At 50.1% G+C, this 13997-nt stretch overlaps 1 protein-coding gene across 10 annotated transcripts in view; it reads left to right on the forward strand.

The window, feature by feature from the left end:
* plekha5 (pleckstrin homology domain containing, family A member 5) overlaps positions 1 to 13997 on the forward strand; it is a 43243-nt gene that overhangs the window by 15066 nt on the left and 14180 nt on the right. For all 10 annotated transcript variants that reach the window (XM_029825407.1, XM_029825411.1, XM_029825410.1 and 7 more), the window contains exons 4-9: positions 9621 to 9704; positions 11392 to 11560; positions 12499 to 12603; positions 12823 to 12895; positions 13302 to 13402; positions 13700 to 13815. In XM_029825407.1, coding sequence (XP_029681267.1) covers positions 9621 to 9704; positions 11392 to 11560; positions 12499 to 12603; positions 12823 to 12895; positions 13302 to 13402; positions 13700 to 13815 — 648 coding nt within the window. The remainder of the gene's footprint in view (positions 1 to 9620; positions 9705 to 11391; positions 11561 to 12498; positions 12604 to 12822; positions 12896 to 13301; positions 13403 to 13699; positions 13816 to 13997) is intronic.

The raw sequence follows: 13997 nt of genomic DNA on the forward strand, positions 1-13997 counted from the left end.
AGTCTCCTGTCTACTGTCACCGACATGTTTAATTCACATCGTAATAAAAAACTCAAATGGGTGGATGAATATTTCAGCCTGGCGGCTCCAAAGGCTCTTCCTGCTCCGGAGGTGGAACCGTTAAGCCTCATCCCTATTCCACCATCAAACATTTAAAGCTCGTCAGAAACATGAACCTGCTCTTTCGTGGGGATGTCAACATATGTGTGATGATGTAATGGCTGTAATAAAGAGGCCCCCGATACACTATTCACATCTGGGATCTGCTCAGCCTCTCGTTCTGGCTGTGTTAACATCAAACCATTTCGCGGACTAAATTCTTAAACACTCTATTTTGTGCCCATGTGGCTAGCTGAAGGTGACAGGCTTTCTTCTGCTGCTTTCAACTGTTGTTGAGAGAAAATCTCACACGGACCAGAAAGTTTCCATTTAAACACTGCAGCTGGTTTTTGTGAGGGACCGGGTCCTCCAGCAGACTAAGGGATGAGGTCCTCCACCAGCCTGAAGGACAGGGTCCTCCAGCAGCCTGTGGGACAGGTCCTCCAGTAACCTGGGGGACAGGGTCCTCCACAAGCCTGAGGGACGGGACCTCCAGCAACCTGGGGTACAGGGTTCTCCACCAGCCTGAGGGACGGGTCCTCCACCTGAGTAAGGGACGGGGTCCTCCAGCAGCCTGAGGGACAGGTCCTCCAGTAACCTGGGGGACAGGGTCCTCCACCAGCCTGAGGGACGGGACCTCCAGCAACCTGGGGTACAGGGTTCTCCACTAGCCTGAGGGACGGGACCTCCAGCAACCTGGGGTACAGGGTTCTCCACCAGCCTGAGGGACGGGTCCTCCACCTGGGTAAGGGATGGGGTCCTCCAGCAGCCTAAAGAACGGGTCCTCCACCAACCATCTTGGAAACCAGCACCTTGCTCTCCGTTGCTGTATTGTTGCTGCGGGATGCATCGCTGCTGTGCTGTAACGCCACAGCTCTGGGATACACAGGAAGGACAGACACACAATCAGCAGGACACACGGAGCCTAGTGGGTCGGTCTCTTCAAGTTGTTGATGGCCAAAGAGTCTGTGATGAGTCTGTCATTGGGCCATTCGGGCCATGACAGAATCTGGAGGTCTGGAGCCATTTTCCAGGTGCTGGAGCCGGGTCAAGGCATCATTGAAGGTTGAACAGAACCTTTTACCTCCAGTCATCTCCACCCTCACCAAGCTGGACCAGGAACCAGAAAAGCATTCTGAGAACGTTGCTGCTGTGAGACTCTACCGGCAGTTTATTTTTATTAATATAATGTATTTCTATGTCCTCTACCTATTCTCTCCTCTACCTGTCCTCCTCCCCCCTTCTCCTCTCTCTCTGTACCCAGCAGGCCATCAGCAGGAGGGTCCCCCTACATGAGCCTGGTCCTGCTCAATGTTTCTTCCTGTTAAAGGGGAGTTTTTCCTTGACACTGTTTGTTGTTGGGGGTCGGGCCCTGGGATTCTGGAAAGCGCCTAGAAACAATTTTGATTGTAACAGATGCTATATAAATAAAGATTGACTGATTGATTGATTGAGACCGTTGTTAATGGGTCTATTTTAAAATCAGCTGACTCGGGGAGATTTGGCGGATCTTTTCCTCATTTGACTGGGGCCTGATGGACTTTCGTACCTGGAATCTTCTGTCTGTGCTTTAAGGATGAACCCATGAGTAAGGAGCTAAGTGGTACCGAAGCACAGATGCAATGAGGTTTGTGAAATGTGCTGCATCCAGCTCCCAGTCTACATACCAGGCTCTTCTGATGCTGTGGAGGCTCCAGAACTTATTTCTGAGGTCCAGAAGTAACCCCAGACATGGATGTGGATGCTGGGTTGAAACTCTGAGCGCTAGTGACCTCAGAGCTGGTGCTAAAATGCTAATCAAAGTAGTTTTCCAGAAGTTTGATTCAGCTCGGCTGAAATGTTCCTGCCCTGGAACGGCCTCCAGGTGACCTGCAGTTCTCTGAGAGTTCACTGCACAACGTTGGGTTGAAAAGAGTTTAATGTGTTTGATGAGCATTCACAGCCAAGGGTCCACAGGACGTCAGTCCTTGTGGCCACGCCCGCATTCCCAAAGGTATCCGTCCCATTTGGTTGTTTATCTGTCTTTTCCTGTTTTCTTTCCGCCATTTCCAACCATTTAGACGTCCACAGATAAAAGTTTGAACCCTCAGAGTGGACCTGCTGTTTGATACTGGAGTCCAGACTATGGCCTCAGGGGTGTAACTGTACAGGACCACTGTCCAAACCTGGTTCTGGGTCCCCCTGGGGCCAGTAACCAAGTAAGAGAACTGGTCTATTATGACTTTAATTTGAGGTTGATCAGAGCTGCTGATATGGGCACCAGACGACTCGGCCCAGTTATGGTTCTGCCATTAGAACATAGCAACTTCCTCTTTAGCTGACTTTGCCTTGTGGTGTGTGTGTCTGTGTGTGTGTGTGTGTGGGGGGGGGGGGGGGGGGGGGGGTTGGTAATCCTCAGTCTGATTACTTGTGTTGGAGGCGTGAATACACCTCCTTCCACTTAGCTTCTCCAGCGTTCTCCTCCTCCCTGGCTGATCAGAGTGGTGCTGGGGTGGGGGGGGGGGGGTGCTGCTTCAGGCTCTGGCAGCAGCAGCCTGTTTGATCTGCTGCTCTCTCAGGGAGGATCCAGGAGGAATCTGCATGTTTCTTCTCTCTCCTCTTTTAATGATGAACACGAGATGAGGGCTGCCCCCCCCCGTGACCCTGCCGTCTCTCATCTCCCTCTTCATCCTGCTCTTTCATTTCTCTCAACTCCTGATTTCTGCTGAGACTTGATGATCAGGTGCTCTCATGTTCTCCCCTTCCGCTCCGCTGCTGAAGCTCCATCAGGTTTTCATTTTTCACCTGTGGCTGCGTGCTCATCGATCAGGAGCTGATCAGGGAGGACTTCTCCTCTTCAGTTGGAGTCCTGACAGGTTCTTGGCAGGAATGTTGGATCATATTAGAAAAGTTAACTGACAGGAAGTTCCTGAAAGGCTGACTCGTGTATTTAGAATCAGGTGAAGCACCAACAGCTCAGGGGGCGTGGAAGAACCCATCAGACTCAAATGCCCGTGGTGCTGATATCTGGAGCCTATTTTCCCTGAAGCAGGGCCCCCTTGTGCCTGATTCATGGATGAGAGTGTGGCGGCTGTACCTCTAGATCTGCACCGCCTCCATCTGACCAGACTCTGCTCCTGTCACTTCTGGTCCTCTCTGGATCAGTCCTCCCGCCATGAGTAGAGTCCTCAACTCTTGCCTCACTCAGGTTCAACCTCCTCCTGAAGTCTCCCTATAGCTCGATGTGGCCACTAGAGGGAGACAAAACTCCACTTGTCTGGTTGAGACTTGCAGAGAAAGGTTTCTGTTGTAGTCACGTGACCTGCTAATGGCCCGTTAGTGCTCACGGCAATACGTATGATGGGATTCTGCTCAGAAGAATCTGGAGGTTCAAGTGTAGCAATGAAGCTAAGGCTAATGGTTCTTGTTCAGACTGGGATGCTCGTGAATCAAATATGATGGAAAGACCATCTGAAAGGGGACCCTCTGGCTGAGAGTCTGAAGCTGCTGCTGCTTCCCGAGACCTTAAGAGACCCAGGACCTCCTCCTCAGGTGCTCTTCATCCTCCTCTTTCTCATGCATGTTGCTCCCTGAGGGTGGATCCGCTCTTGTGTGTTGGTGGTGCTGCTGCGCTGGGTTAGTGAGCAGATAAATGTGGTTTATTTCAACCTGTAAGGAGAAGCTCTGTCATGTTCCTCAATGTTCCGCTGTTCCTGTCCTTAAGCTGGTTCTGCAGCTGATGCATCATGACTGTCGGCTGAAGGTGACATCGTGTTGCTCTCGCCTTTCTCTGCTGTACTGTTGGCTGGGTCCTGCTGACCAGGTAGGACGTCCCTGTTTTAACAGTGTGTATGTGTGAGATGGTAACCATGGCAACCGAGTGGGTACTTGTGTGGGTGTAGGCTGAGCTGACCTGGACACCAGCAGCTTAAATGTTGTGTTCCGTGAGCCGGGGCTTGTGTGTCTGTCACGTCCACCTCCCTCCACCTCCCTCTGAAGGTCCTCTGAAGGACGGCAGCAGATCTTGCTGCTCTCCGTGTGACTTCCTGCAGCTCTGCACCATCATGGGGGTTGTCTTCCTTTTAAATGTCATCTACTGCTGGGCTCCAGTGTCCACTGGCTTCTAGCGGCTGACCCAGTTTAGCAACACTCTGCTGCTGTTGGTGTGTGTGTGCGTGTTTATGTGTGTGTGCAGTAACTAGAGCAGAGATCCCGTCAGCTGCAGGTAGAACCTGATGGTTGTAACCAGAACCTTCCTGCTTCTTCCAACATGTTGTGCTTATTATTCCGTTCACAGGCCAGACTGAAGTGAGCTGGACTGAAGTGTGTCCAGACCCGCGGGTCTGATCAGAAACACATTAAACATTTAAACGAACTTTCTGACTGAGTTGATCTTGTTGCCCTAAATGACCCCAAAAATAGTTGATGGCTGTTGATGTCACATGCTCTCCCGGCAGAGGGAGCTCAGCTCAATGTGTGTGAAATATTGAAATATTTCATTCCATTTTGGGAGACCCCTTAAGAACAGAGCGGAGACACGGTGCTGGCGTGTTAACCTTGTTACTCAGGAGGCTCATGGGTAATCTGCATCCACCAGCCTGTCTGTCTGCAGTGCTGCAGCTTCAGAACCTCCTCCTGCCTCTGATGGCATGGAACCTCTGAGCTTCCTGCAGATTTAGGCTGAGAACCTTTGGTGTTATTGGAATTGTTCCGTCTGTCCGCTGGTCACGGAATGAATGTGGATCCCTGACCTTTGACAGAAGAGATTTGGGGATCATTTGGAATTTTTATGGATACACCTGAATTATTGATCCAACTGAAATATTTGAGCCCAGCAGAAGCTCAGGCCCCCCACACTGATGAGCTGGGGTCACAATCAGTCATGAACAATCTATCAATCAATCTCACATACCCACCCACCCACCCACCCACAGCAGACCATCTCCTGGTCTCTCCTGGCCTCTCCTGGTCTGTCCTGGTCTGTCCTAGCCTCTCCTGGTCTCTCTGTGTCCACAGGTGACTCCTCACTCAGGTGATGTGAGCGAGGTGGTTGGAAACCTCTGCTATCTCATGAACAGGACTTCCCTTCACAAAGACGAACTAATGAGCAACATGCTACACAATCAAATCAGCCGGAGTAATACACCTGATTGTGTCTCCCAGAGTGCTTTACTGGTACCAAACAGTCCTTTCTCACCGCTAAACGTGTTACCCAGTACGACATCCGCTGGTTTAGAACCAATGGTTCCACTGGTTCAGAGGGAGCTGGACCGCTTTGCTGTAACTTTAGTTTGGTTGTGACACAATGGGGCCAGTGTCACTGCTGATCTGTGTGTAGCTTCCCAGCCCATCTCCACGGGTTAACGTCCCAGCTGACAGGAAACAGGAAGCTAGCGCTGGGGTTCTCCCCATAGATCCATCCGTCCGTCCAGCAGCCATCATTCATCCGTCTGTCCATCTGTGCGTCCAACATCCATCCATCCATTTGTCTGTCTTTTGCGTGGGTGAATTTTATTTGCTTTACATAAATACATTACGATCATTTCTCCAATCTCACCCTCCTGCCCCTGCTCCTCCTCCTCCTTCTCATCATCATCATCATCATCATCATCATCATCATCATCATCACCTCCTTCCTCTAATTTGCTGACAGCACGTTTGTTATCTGCCATCATCTGGCTGCACCTGCCATCAGAGGAGAGCATTTTGCTGTGTGTGCGGGTGGGGCCCCACCGGGGGGGATTGGTGGAGACAGTGGGGCCGGGGCCATGAGCAGCTGCTTCTGTGATTTCTTATCAGTCATTCGGCTCCATCTTCCCCAGGATGACACTAGAATGCCATCATGAGTAATTTTGTGCACAGCGGCAGATCCTGTGTTTGTTGCCAAGCAACACAAAGACGGTGTCAGAGGTTGTGGTTGGTTCTCCACAGAGCTGTGGAAGTCTGTGAGTTGGAGCCCCAGAAAACTTATCGGCGGCTAAATAATGGTGCGCAGCAGTGTGATGTGTGTTTTGGGATCCTGGAGGGGAGCCTGAGGAAGGAAGCTGCGTTTTAGGGTTGAAATGTGGAGTAAAACCACAACAATTTTGGTCAAAGAGCTGTTGACTCCTTTCATTGATCAGGCGCCTCAGAGCTGGTGTTCGTGGACTCTTTCATCGGCCTCTGCAGGAGGGCCTGAAGTTCACTCTAATTTCACTGATTTCTGCCTTCTGAAGCACAAAGCCTGGTTAATGCTGCTCTCTCCTGACTGGTAGCTGGCTTCTTTTGACCGCCTGCTCGCTCCAGCAGGCGGTCAAAAGAGCTCCTGTGGTTCTTGGCTCATTCAAAAATATGCAGCTTTATAAACTAGGTGATTGTTTCAACCCTCTGTATGACACAGATACCTTCTGTTTGCTGACTGTGAGGCTTTTCCATCACCGCTTGCAGCTGACCATTGCTTCCACTGGAAAAAACCCTCGAATAGAAACACAGCCTAGAGGAAAGAAGGAAGGATGGAAGGATGCAGCAGCCTTAGAGCTTCCTGCTCTTCATGTGTCACCACTCAGCTCCTCTCTGCTCACCACTTCCTGCTGAACAGAAATCTTTGTTTTTAATGCACCATATGTGCTCCCTCCTCCCTGGGGGGCCGGTTGTGCCATGACAGCATCAGCCTGTGTGAGCTGAGTTCTGCGTTGACCCATTAGTGGCTCAGTTCTGCAGAGCAGTGGGAGAGATAGTTGAGCATACATTTGCTCCTCCCAGGCACGAGGAGCTGCTGCCTCCACCAGAGCTGCAGCCTCCACCAGAGCTGCAGCCTCCACCAGAGCTGCTGCCTCCACCAGAGCTGCAGCCTCCACCAGAGCTGCTGCCTCTACCAGAGCTGCTGCCTCCCTCAGAGCTGCTGCCTCCCTCAGAGCTGCTGCCTCCACCAGAGCTGCTGCCACCACCTCCACTTCACGTACTGGTGTGTCCATGTGCTGTTGCTGGTTGGTGGGTGTGTCCACTGAGGCTGTGAGCGCTGGTCTGGGGTGTCCCACTTCTCCACAGCGTAGTTTCAGGACTCTCACCAGATGCTGTGGAGATTTCCAGAAGAACGGCTCCTCTGTGGCTCTGAGCTGACCCCATGATCGGACCTCAGCTAACTGGACCTCGGACCTCGCAGCTGTCAGGGCCCCTCACCTTCACGCTCATTTCCTGCAGAAGCACATGTTGTTCATCAGGATGCGTAACTATAGCAACGTTGATGTTGAGCATGCGTGACGCTGATGCGGACGGCCAGCTTGGATAAAAGACAAGATGTTCAGGTTGAAGAGTCGTGATGCTTCCTGTTTGTGTCACTGCGTATTTGTGCTCAGAGCCTCTGATAGCAGCGTTCTATATGTGAGTAAATGTGTATCCAGTGTAGGGACCCCCCATGCTGTGTTGCTGCTGTTATGATGCTGCGTCGATGCTGCGGTGATGCTGCTGTGATTATACTGTGTTGCTGTGGTGATGCTGCTGTGTTGCTGCTGTGATGCTGCTGTTATAATGCTGTGTTGCTGCTGTGATGATGTTATGATGCTGTGTTGCTGCTGTGATGATGTTATGATGCTGTGATGCTGCGTTGATGCCGCGGTGATACTGCTGTGATTATACTGTGTTGCTGCTGTGGTGATGCTGTGATGCTGCTGTGGTGATGCTGTGATACTGCTGTGGTGATGCTGTGATACTGCTGTGATGATGCTGTGATGCTGCTGTGATACTGCTGTGGTGATGCTGTGATACTGCTGTGGTGATGCTGTGATGATGCTGTGATGCTGCTGTGGTGATGCTGTGATACTGCTGTGGTGATGCTGTGATACGGCTGTGGTGATGCTGTGATACTGCTGTGGTGATGCTGTGATACTGCTGTGATGCTGCTGTGATACTGCTGTGGTGATGCTGTGATGATGCTGTGATGCTGCTGTGATACTGCTGTGGTGATGCTGTGATACGGCTGTGGTGATGCTGTGATGCATTATTAAAAACTCTTCATCATACCATCATTGGTGTGTGTGTGCGCACTTGTGTGTGTGCGCACTTGGGTGTGTGTGCTTGTGCATGCTTAGAGAGCCGTCACATCCTTCCTGTCATCCATTATTGGACTCTTCTGCCTGTCAGGCGAACATGACCAGACCTGAGAGGCAGATGTTTGGGATGAAGGCAGGAGGGAAAGGAGGAGGAAGAGAAGGAGGGAGAGGAGGATGAAGGCTGGAGGAGAAGATATGACACCTGCACAAAGTCAGAATCTTTGTTTTTCTTCAAACTGAGGTTCTCAACACAAGCAGGTGTGGTAAGTGTGTGTCTGGACTGTAGGAGACCAGGAGAACCTGCTGGTGGACAGGCTGGCTGCCTGGATCTAAGCTGAGGAAGAGGAGGAGGATGCAGCTTCATCAGGACTGGTGGGCTTGTCAAAGCTCAGTGGTTGGTCAGATGGAGACAGCTGAGGTCAGGATGGAGATGCTTGGATACATGCTCGCTCTCACTCTGTCTCACTCGCTCTCTGTCTCACTCTCTTTCTCACTCACTCGTTCTCTGTCTCACTCGCTCGCTTGCCTGCTCGCTGTCTCACTCTCTCACTAGTTGTTGTCGGTAGTTTGGTGGCTGTTTCAGTGGTTATAGTGGTATTGTCTTTAGTGGTTGTGTCGGTAGTTTGGTGGTTGTGTCGGTAGTTTGGTGGTTGTGTCGGTGGTTCGATGGTTGTGTCGGTAGTTTGGTGGTTGTTTCGGTAGTTTGGTGGTTGTTTCGGTAGTTTGGTGGTTGTGTCGGTGGTTTGATGGTTGTATCGGTAGTGTGGTGGTTGCTGTTGGTAGTTTAGTGGTTATGTTGGTAGTTTGGTGGTTGTGTCGGTAGTTTGGTGGTTGTGTCGGTAGTTTAGTGGTTATGTTGGTAGTATGGTGGTTGTGTCGGTAGTTTGGTGGTTGTTTCAGTGGTTATAGTGGTATTGTCTTTAGTTTAGTGGTTGTGTCGGTAGTTTGGTGGTTGTGTCGGTAGTTTGGTGGTTGTGTCGGTAGTTTGGTGGTTGTGTCGGTAGTTTAGTGGTTGTGTTGGTAGTTTGGTGGTTGTGTCGGTAGTTTGGTGGTTGGTGTCGCTAGTTTAGCCAGTAATGGTAAATCTGTATGATCAGCTGTAGCAGTGATTGTTGTGCGCAGCCTCGTTCTGAATAGCAACAGTCAGCAGAAACAGTCAGTCACTGCTCAACTGTTTCATGGTTTGCCGTGAAGAACGTTCTGCTCTGCGTGATTACAAGAAGGGTGTTGCTATGGTAACACTGGCTGCCCTCTAGCCCGCCTGACAACAGGGGGACCCAGCCTGCCAGTGGCTGGACCCCCCCCCCCCCCCAAGTCTCTGCACATGTGGCACCACTGAATAATCTATCCTGATGATTTACTCCTAAATGATGAAGACGATGGTGATGATGATGATTTTGATGATTGTGGTGGTGATGATTTTGATGATGATGATGAAGATATTCTATGTTAGTTGGGTATAAACAAGGTTGTATAATAAAGATAATAACAACAACAACATTTGTGTCTCTACAGTCATAATGAGAGGAAAGTGACCTGTAAACACCCAGTGTCAGGTGTCCCCTCCCAGGACAACTGCATCTTTGTTGTCAACGAACAGTAAGTTCTGCTCACACACACACACACACACACACACACACACACACACACACACACACACACACACACACACACACACACATATTGTCACATATTCTTATGTAAATAGCTAAATAGCTCCTGCACTTATAGTCCAAGGCATTTAATGTAAACACCATCTGTAAAATATGTTTATAGCACAACCCGGTAAACAATTGTAAAATAACCGCCATACTGTATTTATTAAGTTATTATCCTCACTTGCTGCTTCTTTTGCACTTCTGGTTAGATGCTAAACTGCATTTTGTTGCTCTGTACCTGTACATGTGCAATAACAATAAAGTTGAATCTAATATTCTGATTGTACTGTTTGAAGTTGAAGCCGTCTGACTGACAGATCACAGCTGCCAGAACGCTGGTGGATCAGTGCGGATCGTAGGTGGCGTCCGCTCCGTTCTGTTCATGCTAATGCTAAAAAGCCAGTGTGTGTTGTTTGGGGTTGTTAGCTGTGCGGAGCTCTGCAGTGCTGTTGTCACTCAGCATGCACTTCCTGTTATGGCTGCTGTACTTCCTGTTTGACTAATGTTCAGGGTTGCAGGTTGTGTGCTGCTTCTGGTCAAGCAGCCAGAACTCTAAACCAAGGCCATCATGTGGTCTCCTCTGTTACTGTTGGTGGTTCTTTGCTGCTCAGCCTGATTAAATCAGTCTGAAAGCCCAAAGGTAACAGTGAGACTGACTCAGTGCTAACAGCTTCATCACATCCCCCCACAACACCCAACACACAATTAGCTCCTGTGACACGGTGCTCCTATTAAAAAGCTGTGTGTGTGTGTATGTGTATGAGGGGTACGGGGTTGTGAGAGAGGGTGTGTGGAGGTGTGTGTGGGGGTGGGTGTTGCCATCCTTGTGTTGTTGTCTCACTGGGTTCTGAACAATAATTCCAGCTGAGAGGACATCAAGATTGTCGGGGATCACCTCTGTTCCTCTTTGTTGTGTTGTTGTTCATCGTTATCACAAACTACAGCCCATGCAGGCCAGAACAATCTGCTGGTGACTGAATTCTTCTCTGTCACAGTGGTTAACGGTTCCTTCAGTCCTCCCTTTGATGGTCTTCAGCTGCATTGAGAACATGGACATCTGTTCCACTTAGCTTACAGAAGCGAAGCTAAAGTTAAGGTTTCTGCTGCTTCTGCTCCAACAGTTGCCTGAAACTGTTTCAGGCAGAGTTGTCAGGCTGTTTCAGACAGATATCAGGCTGTTTCAGACAGTTGGCAGGCTGTTTCAGACAGATATCAGGTTGTTTCAGACAGTTGTCAGGCTGGTTTAGACAGTTGCCTGGCTGTTTCAGGCAGGGTTACCAGGCTGTTTCAGACAGATATCAGGCTGTTTCAGAGAGTTGTCAGGCTGGTTTAGACAGTTGCCTGGCTGTTTCAGGCAGGGTTACCAGGCTGTTGCAGACAGTTATCAGGTTGTTTCAGACAGTCGGCAGGCTGTTTCAGACAGTTATCAGGTTGTTTCAGACAGTCGGCAGGCTGTTTCAGACAGTCGGCAGGCTGGTTCAGACAGTCGGCAGGCTGTCCCCTCCTCACATTTTCCATCTTCCTTTTTCCCTTCAGTGGTTCTGCAGCAATGAAAGAGAGCAACAGTCGTTTAAGTGAGCGTCTGACTGTCCCCCCCCCCACCCCTCTCTCTCCTTGCTGTGTGGCAGACCAGCACCCAAGGCCTCTTCTGAGCAAGGCAGCAACACTGATCAGAAGGAACGTCCCACAAGCACCATGAGTGAGGCATCAAACTACACCGGTGGCTCCGACTACAGCAACTTCCCCGGCAGCCCCAACCCTGCCGTCGCCACCACCACGACCACAACGTCCACGCGGGTCAGTGTGCAGCCTGCAGGTCTGCAGCCCCCAGATCAGCCTATAGCAGCTCTCGTGATCTTCTCGTCCTCCAGAACGTGTAGATAATCTCCAGAAGCAGCTCCTTATATTCGTGTTGATTTTTGGGGCTGTTTACTGTCACCGTCCATCAGCTCCGCTCAGTTTCCTCCTACAGATGCAAATCTAGTATGGAGAAACTTCTCTGAGGTGGTCTTTGGATCCTGGGTGGCTCCGGTTGGTCCAGTGACCCCTGAGGAATTAGTGATGGGCTTTTGTGTGTTGGTTAACGTTCTCTTTGCTTAAGCTTTGGTAGAAACACTTTGCTACCCTTAAGCCGTGCTAACAGAAGCAAGTCTGTGATGTGTAGCAGGTCACATGTGCAATGCTGACGAGGGTGTTAAACACATGAGTGCGCACACACACACACACACACACACACCTGAATTAGTGATCATTTGGTGCTGAGGGGGCCTAAAGAGGCCGTAAGCCCCCAAACTCCTGGACCTCCTCAGTTTCAGCTGCTCGTCTGTACTCTGAAATATATTAGAGCTGTGTTCTTCCTGTGTCCGTGTGGGTGTTTTGGTTTCCTCCCACAGTCCAGGACCATTATCCTAGCTGTGTGAGTGGGTGAGTGAAGAGCCTGACGGACCGGCAGTCAACAGGTGTTCAGGTCTTGTTTCCTGCATCTGGGCTGACTAATGCTGGGTTACCTGAGGAATATACACAGTTTATTTATGGAGGATGTGGAATTTTCATTCTTCAGCTATCTGCCTCCATCAGCCTCTGCTGAGGCTTTTTTAGCTCCTGGGAGGACTGGCTGTGCTGGGAGGCTTTTATACATTATAAATAATGAAACTGGGAGAAAACCCACAAATGATGTTCTAATGAAAGCTTCATGTGCTCTCTGGACTACTGATCACTATGTTCCATCTTAACAGCCATCCAGATCTTCCAAGAAAGTTCACAACTTTGGCAAGAGGTCAAACTCCATCAAGAGGAACCTGAATGCTCCGGTGGTGAAGAGCAGTTGGCTTTACAAGCAGGTACCCAAGTCCATGTTCTGGCTCGTGTGTGTGGAGACAATAGAGCATATGTGATACACTCTGACTACCCCCATCACAAGCACACCTACAGAACGTAGCAAAAAGAAGCCCCAGCGGGCCTGAACCAGTCCAGCTACACTGTTCACTACCATGTTATGGCTCGTGTGTCTTGTTCTCTGAAACCGTCTAAATTTGATTTTCACCTTTGACCTCTGACAGGACAGTGCTGGCATGAAGCTGTGGAAGAAGAGATGGTTTGTCTTGTCTGACCTGTGCCTCTTCTACTACCGTGGTGAGAACACACACACACACACAAACACACACACCCTTCTGTAGAATCTGTAGCATTACAAAGCTAAAGCTAGTTTTGCTCACTGGCAGTTCTGGTGGGAGCTTTAACCCTAACTAGGGGGCTGGAGGAGCTGCTGTAGAGGGCTGGAGGAGCAGCTGTAGGGCGGGAGGATCTCCTTTAGAGGGCTGGAGGAGCTGCTGTAGAGGGCTGGAGGAGCAGCTGTAGGGTGGGAGGATCTCCTTTAGAGGGCTGGAGGAGCTGTTGTAGAGATTAAATATTGTCACAGCTGGACTGACTGATACACCTGTGTTCTCTGGCTGAAAACTGGGAATGTCCCACTGGGAAGGGTCCCACCAATAAAGCCTCCCTGAGCTTGTGTAACCAGAATGTTCTCTCTGTGGTGCAGATGAGAAAGAGGACAACATCTTGGGAAGTATTCTACTGCCCAGTTTCCACATCTCCATGTTGTCTGTGGACGACCACATCAGCAAGAAATACGCTTTCAAGGTAAACCTGCCTCAACTCCTTGCAGGAAAGGTCGGCTGGTCCAGACGGGTGGTCAAACACACACACACATACACACACACACACACACAGATGATCAGTTTTCTGCTCCCTCAGGTTTATCTTTCAGTGCTGTTTTGTCACTACAGTTTTATCTGCTTTTCTTTTCCTCTCTTCATCTCCTTCTCCTCTCCACCTCCTCTTCATCTCCTCCACCTCCTCTCCACCTCTCCCTCCCATCTCCATGTCTTCTCTTACTGTGGACACCCCCCCCCCCCCTCACCACCACCACCACCACAGGCGACTCACCCCAACATGAGGACCTATTACTTCTGCGCTGATACGGCCAAAGAGATGGAGGCGTGGATGAAGGTCATGACGGATGCTGCTCTTGTCCACACTGAACCAGCGAAAAGGTCACTTTGATTCAGCCATTCGGTGTTCTAGACCATTTTAGGGAATCAAACATTTGTAAACGGTAGCGGACATAATACCTTCAAGACCAGTTTATGTCACGTCATTTAAGCAAAACTGTGTTAGCAGAGCTAGCTCTCTGGCCTTTGACCTTGTTTAAGAGAGGGATGAAGGACGAAACTCA

The sequence above is a fragment of the Takifugu rubripes genome, chromosome 18 (genome assembly GCF_901000725.2).
Source record: "Takifugu rubripes chromosome 18, fTakRub1.2, whole genome shotgun sequence".
Lineage (NCBI taxonomy): Eukaryota > Metazoa > Chordata > Actinopteri > Tetraodontiformes > Tetraodontidae > Takifugu > Takifugu rubripes.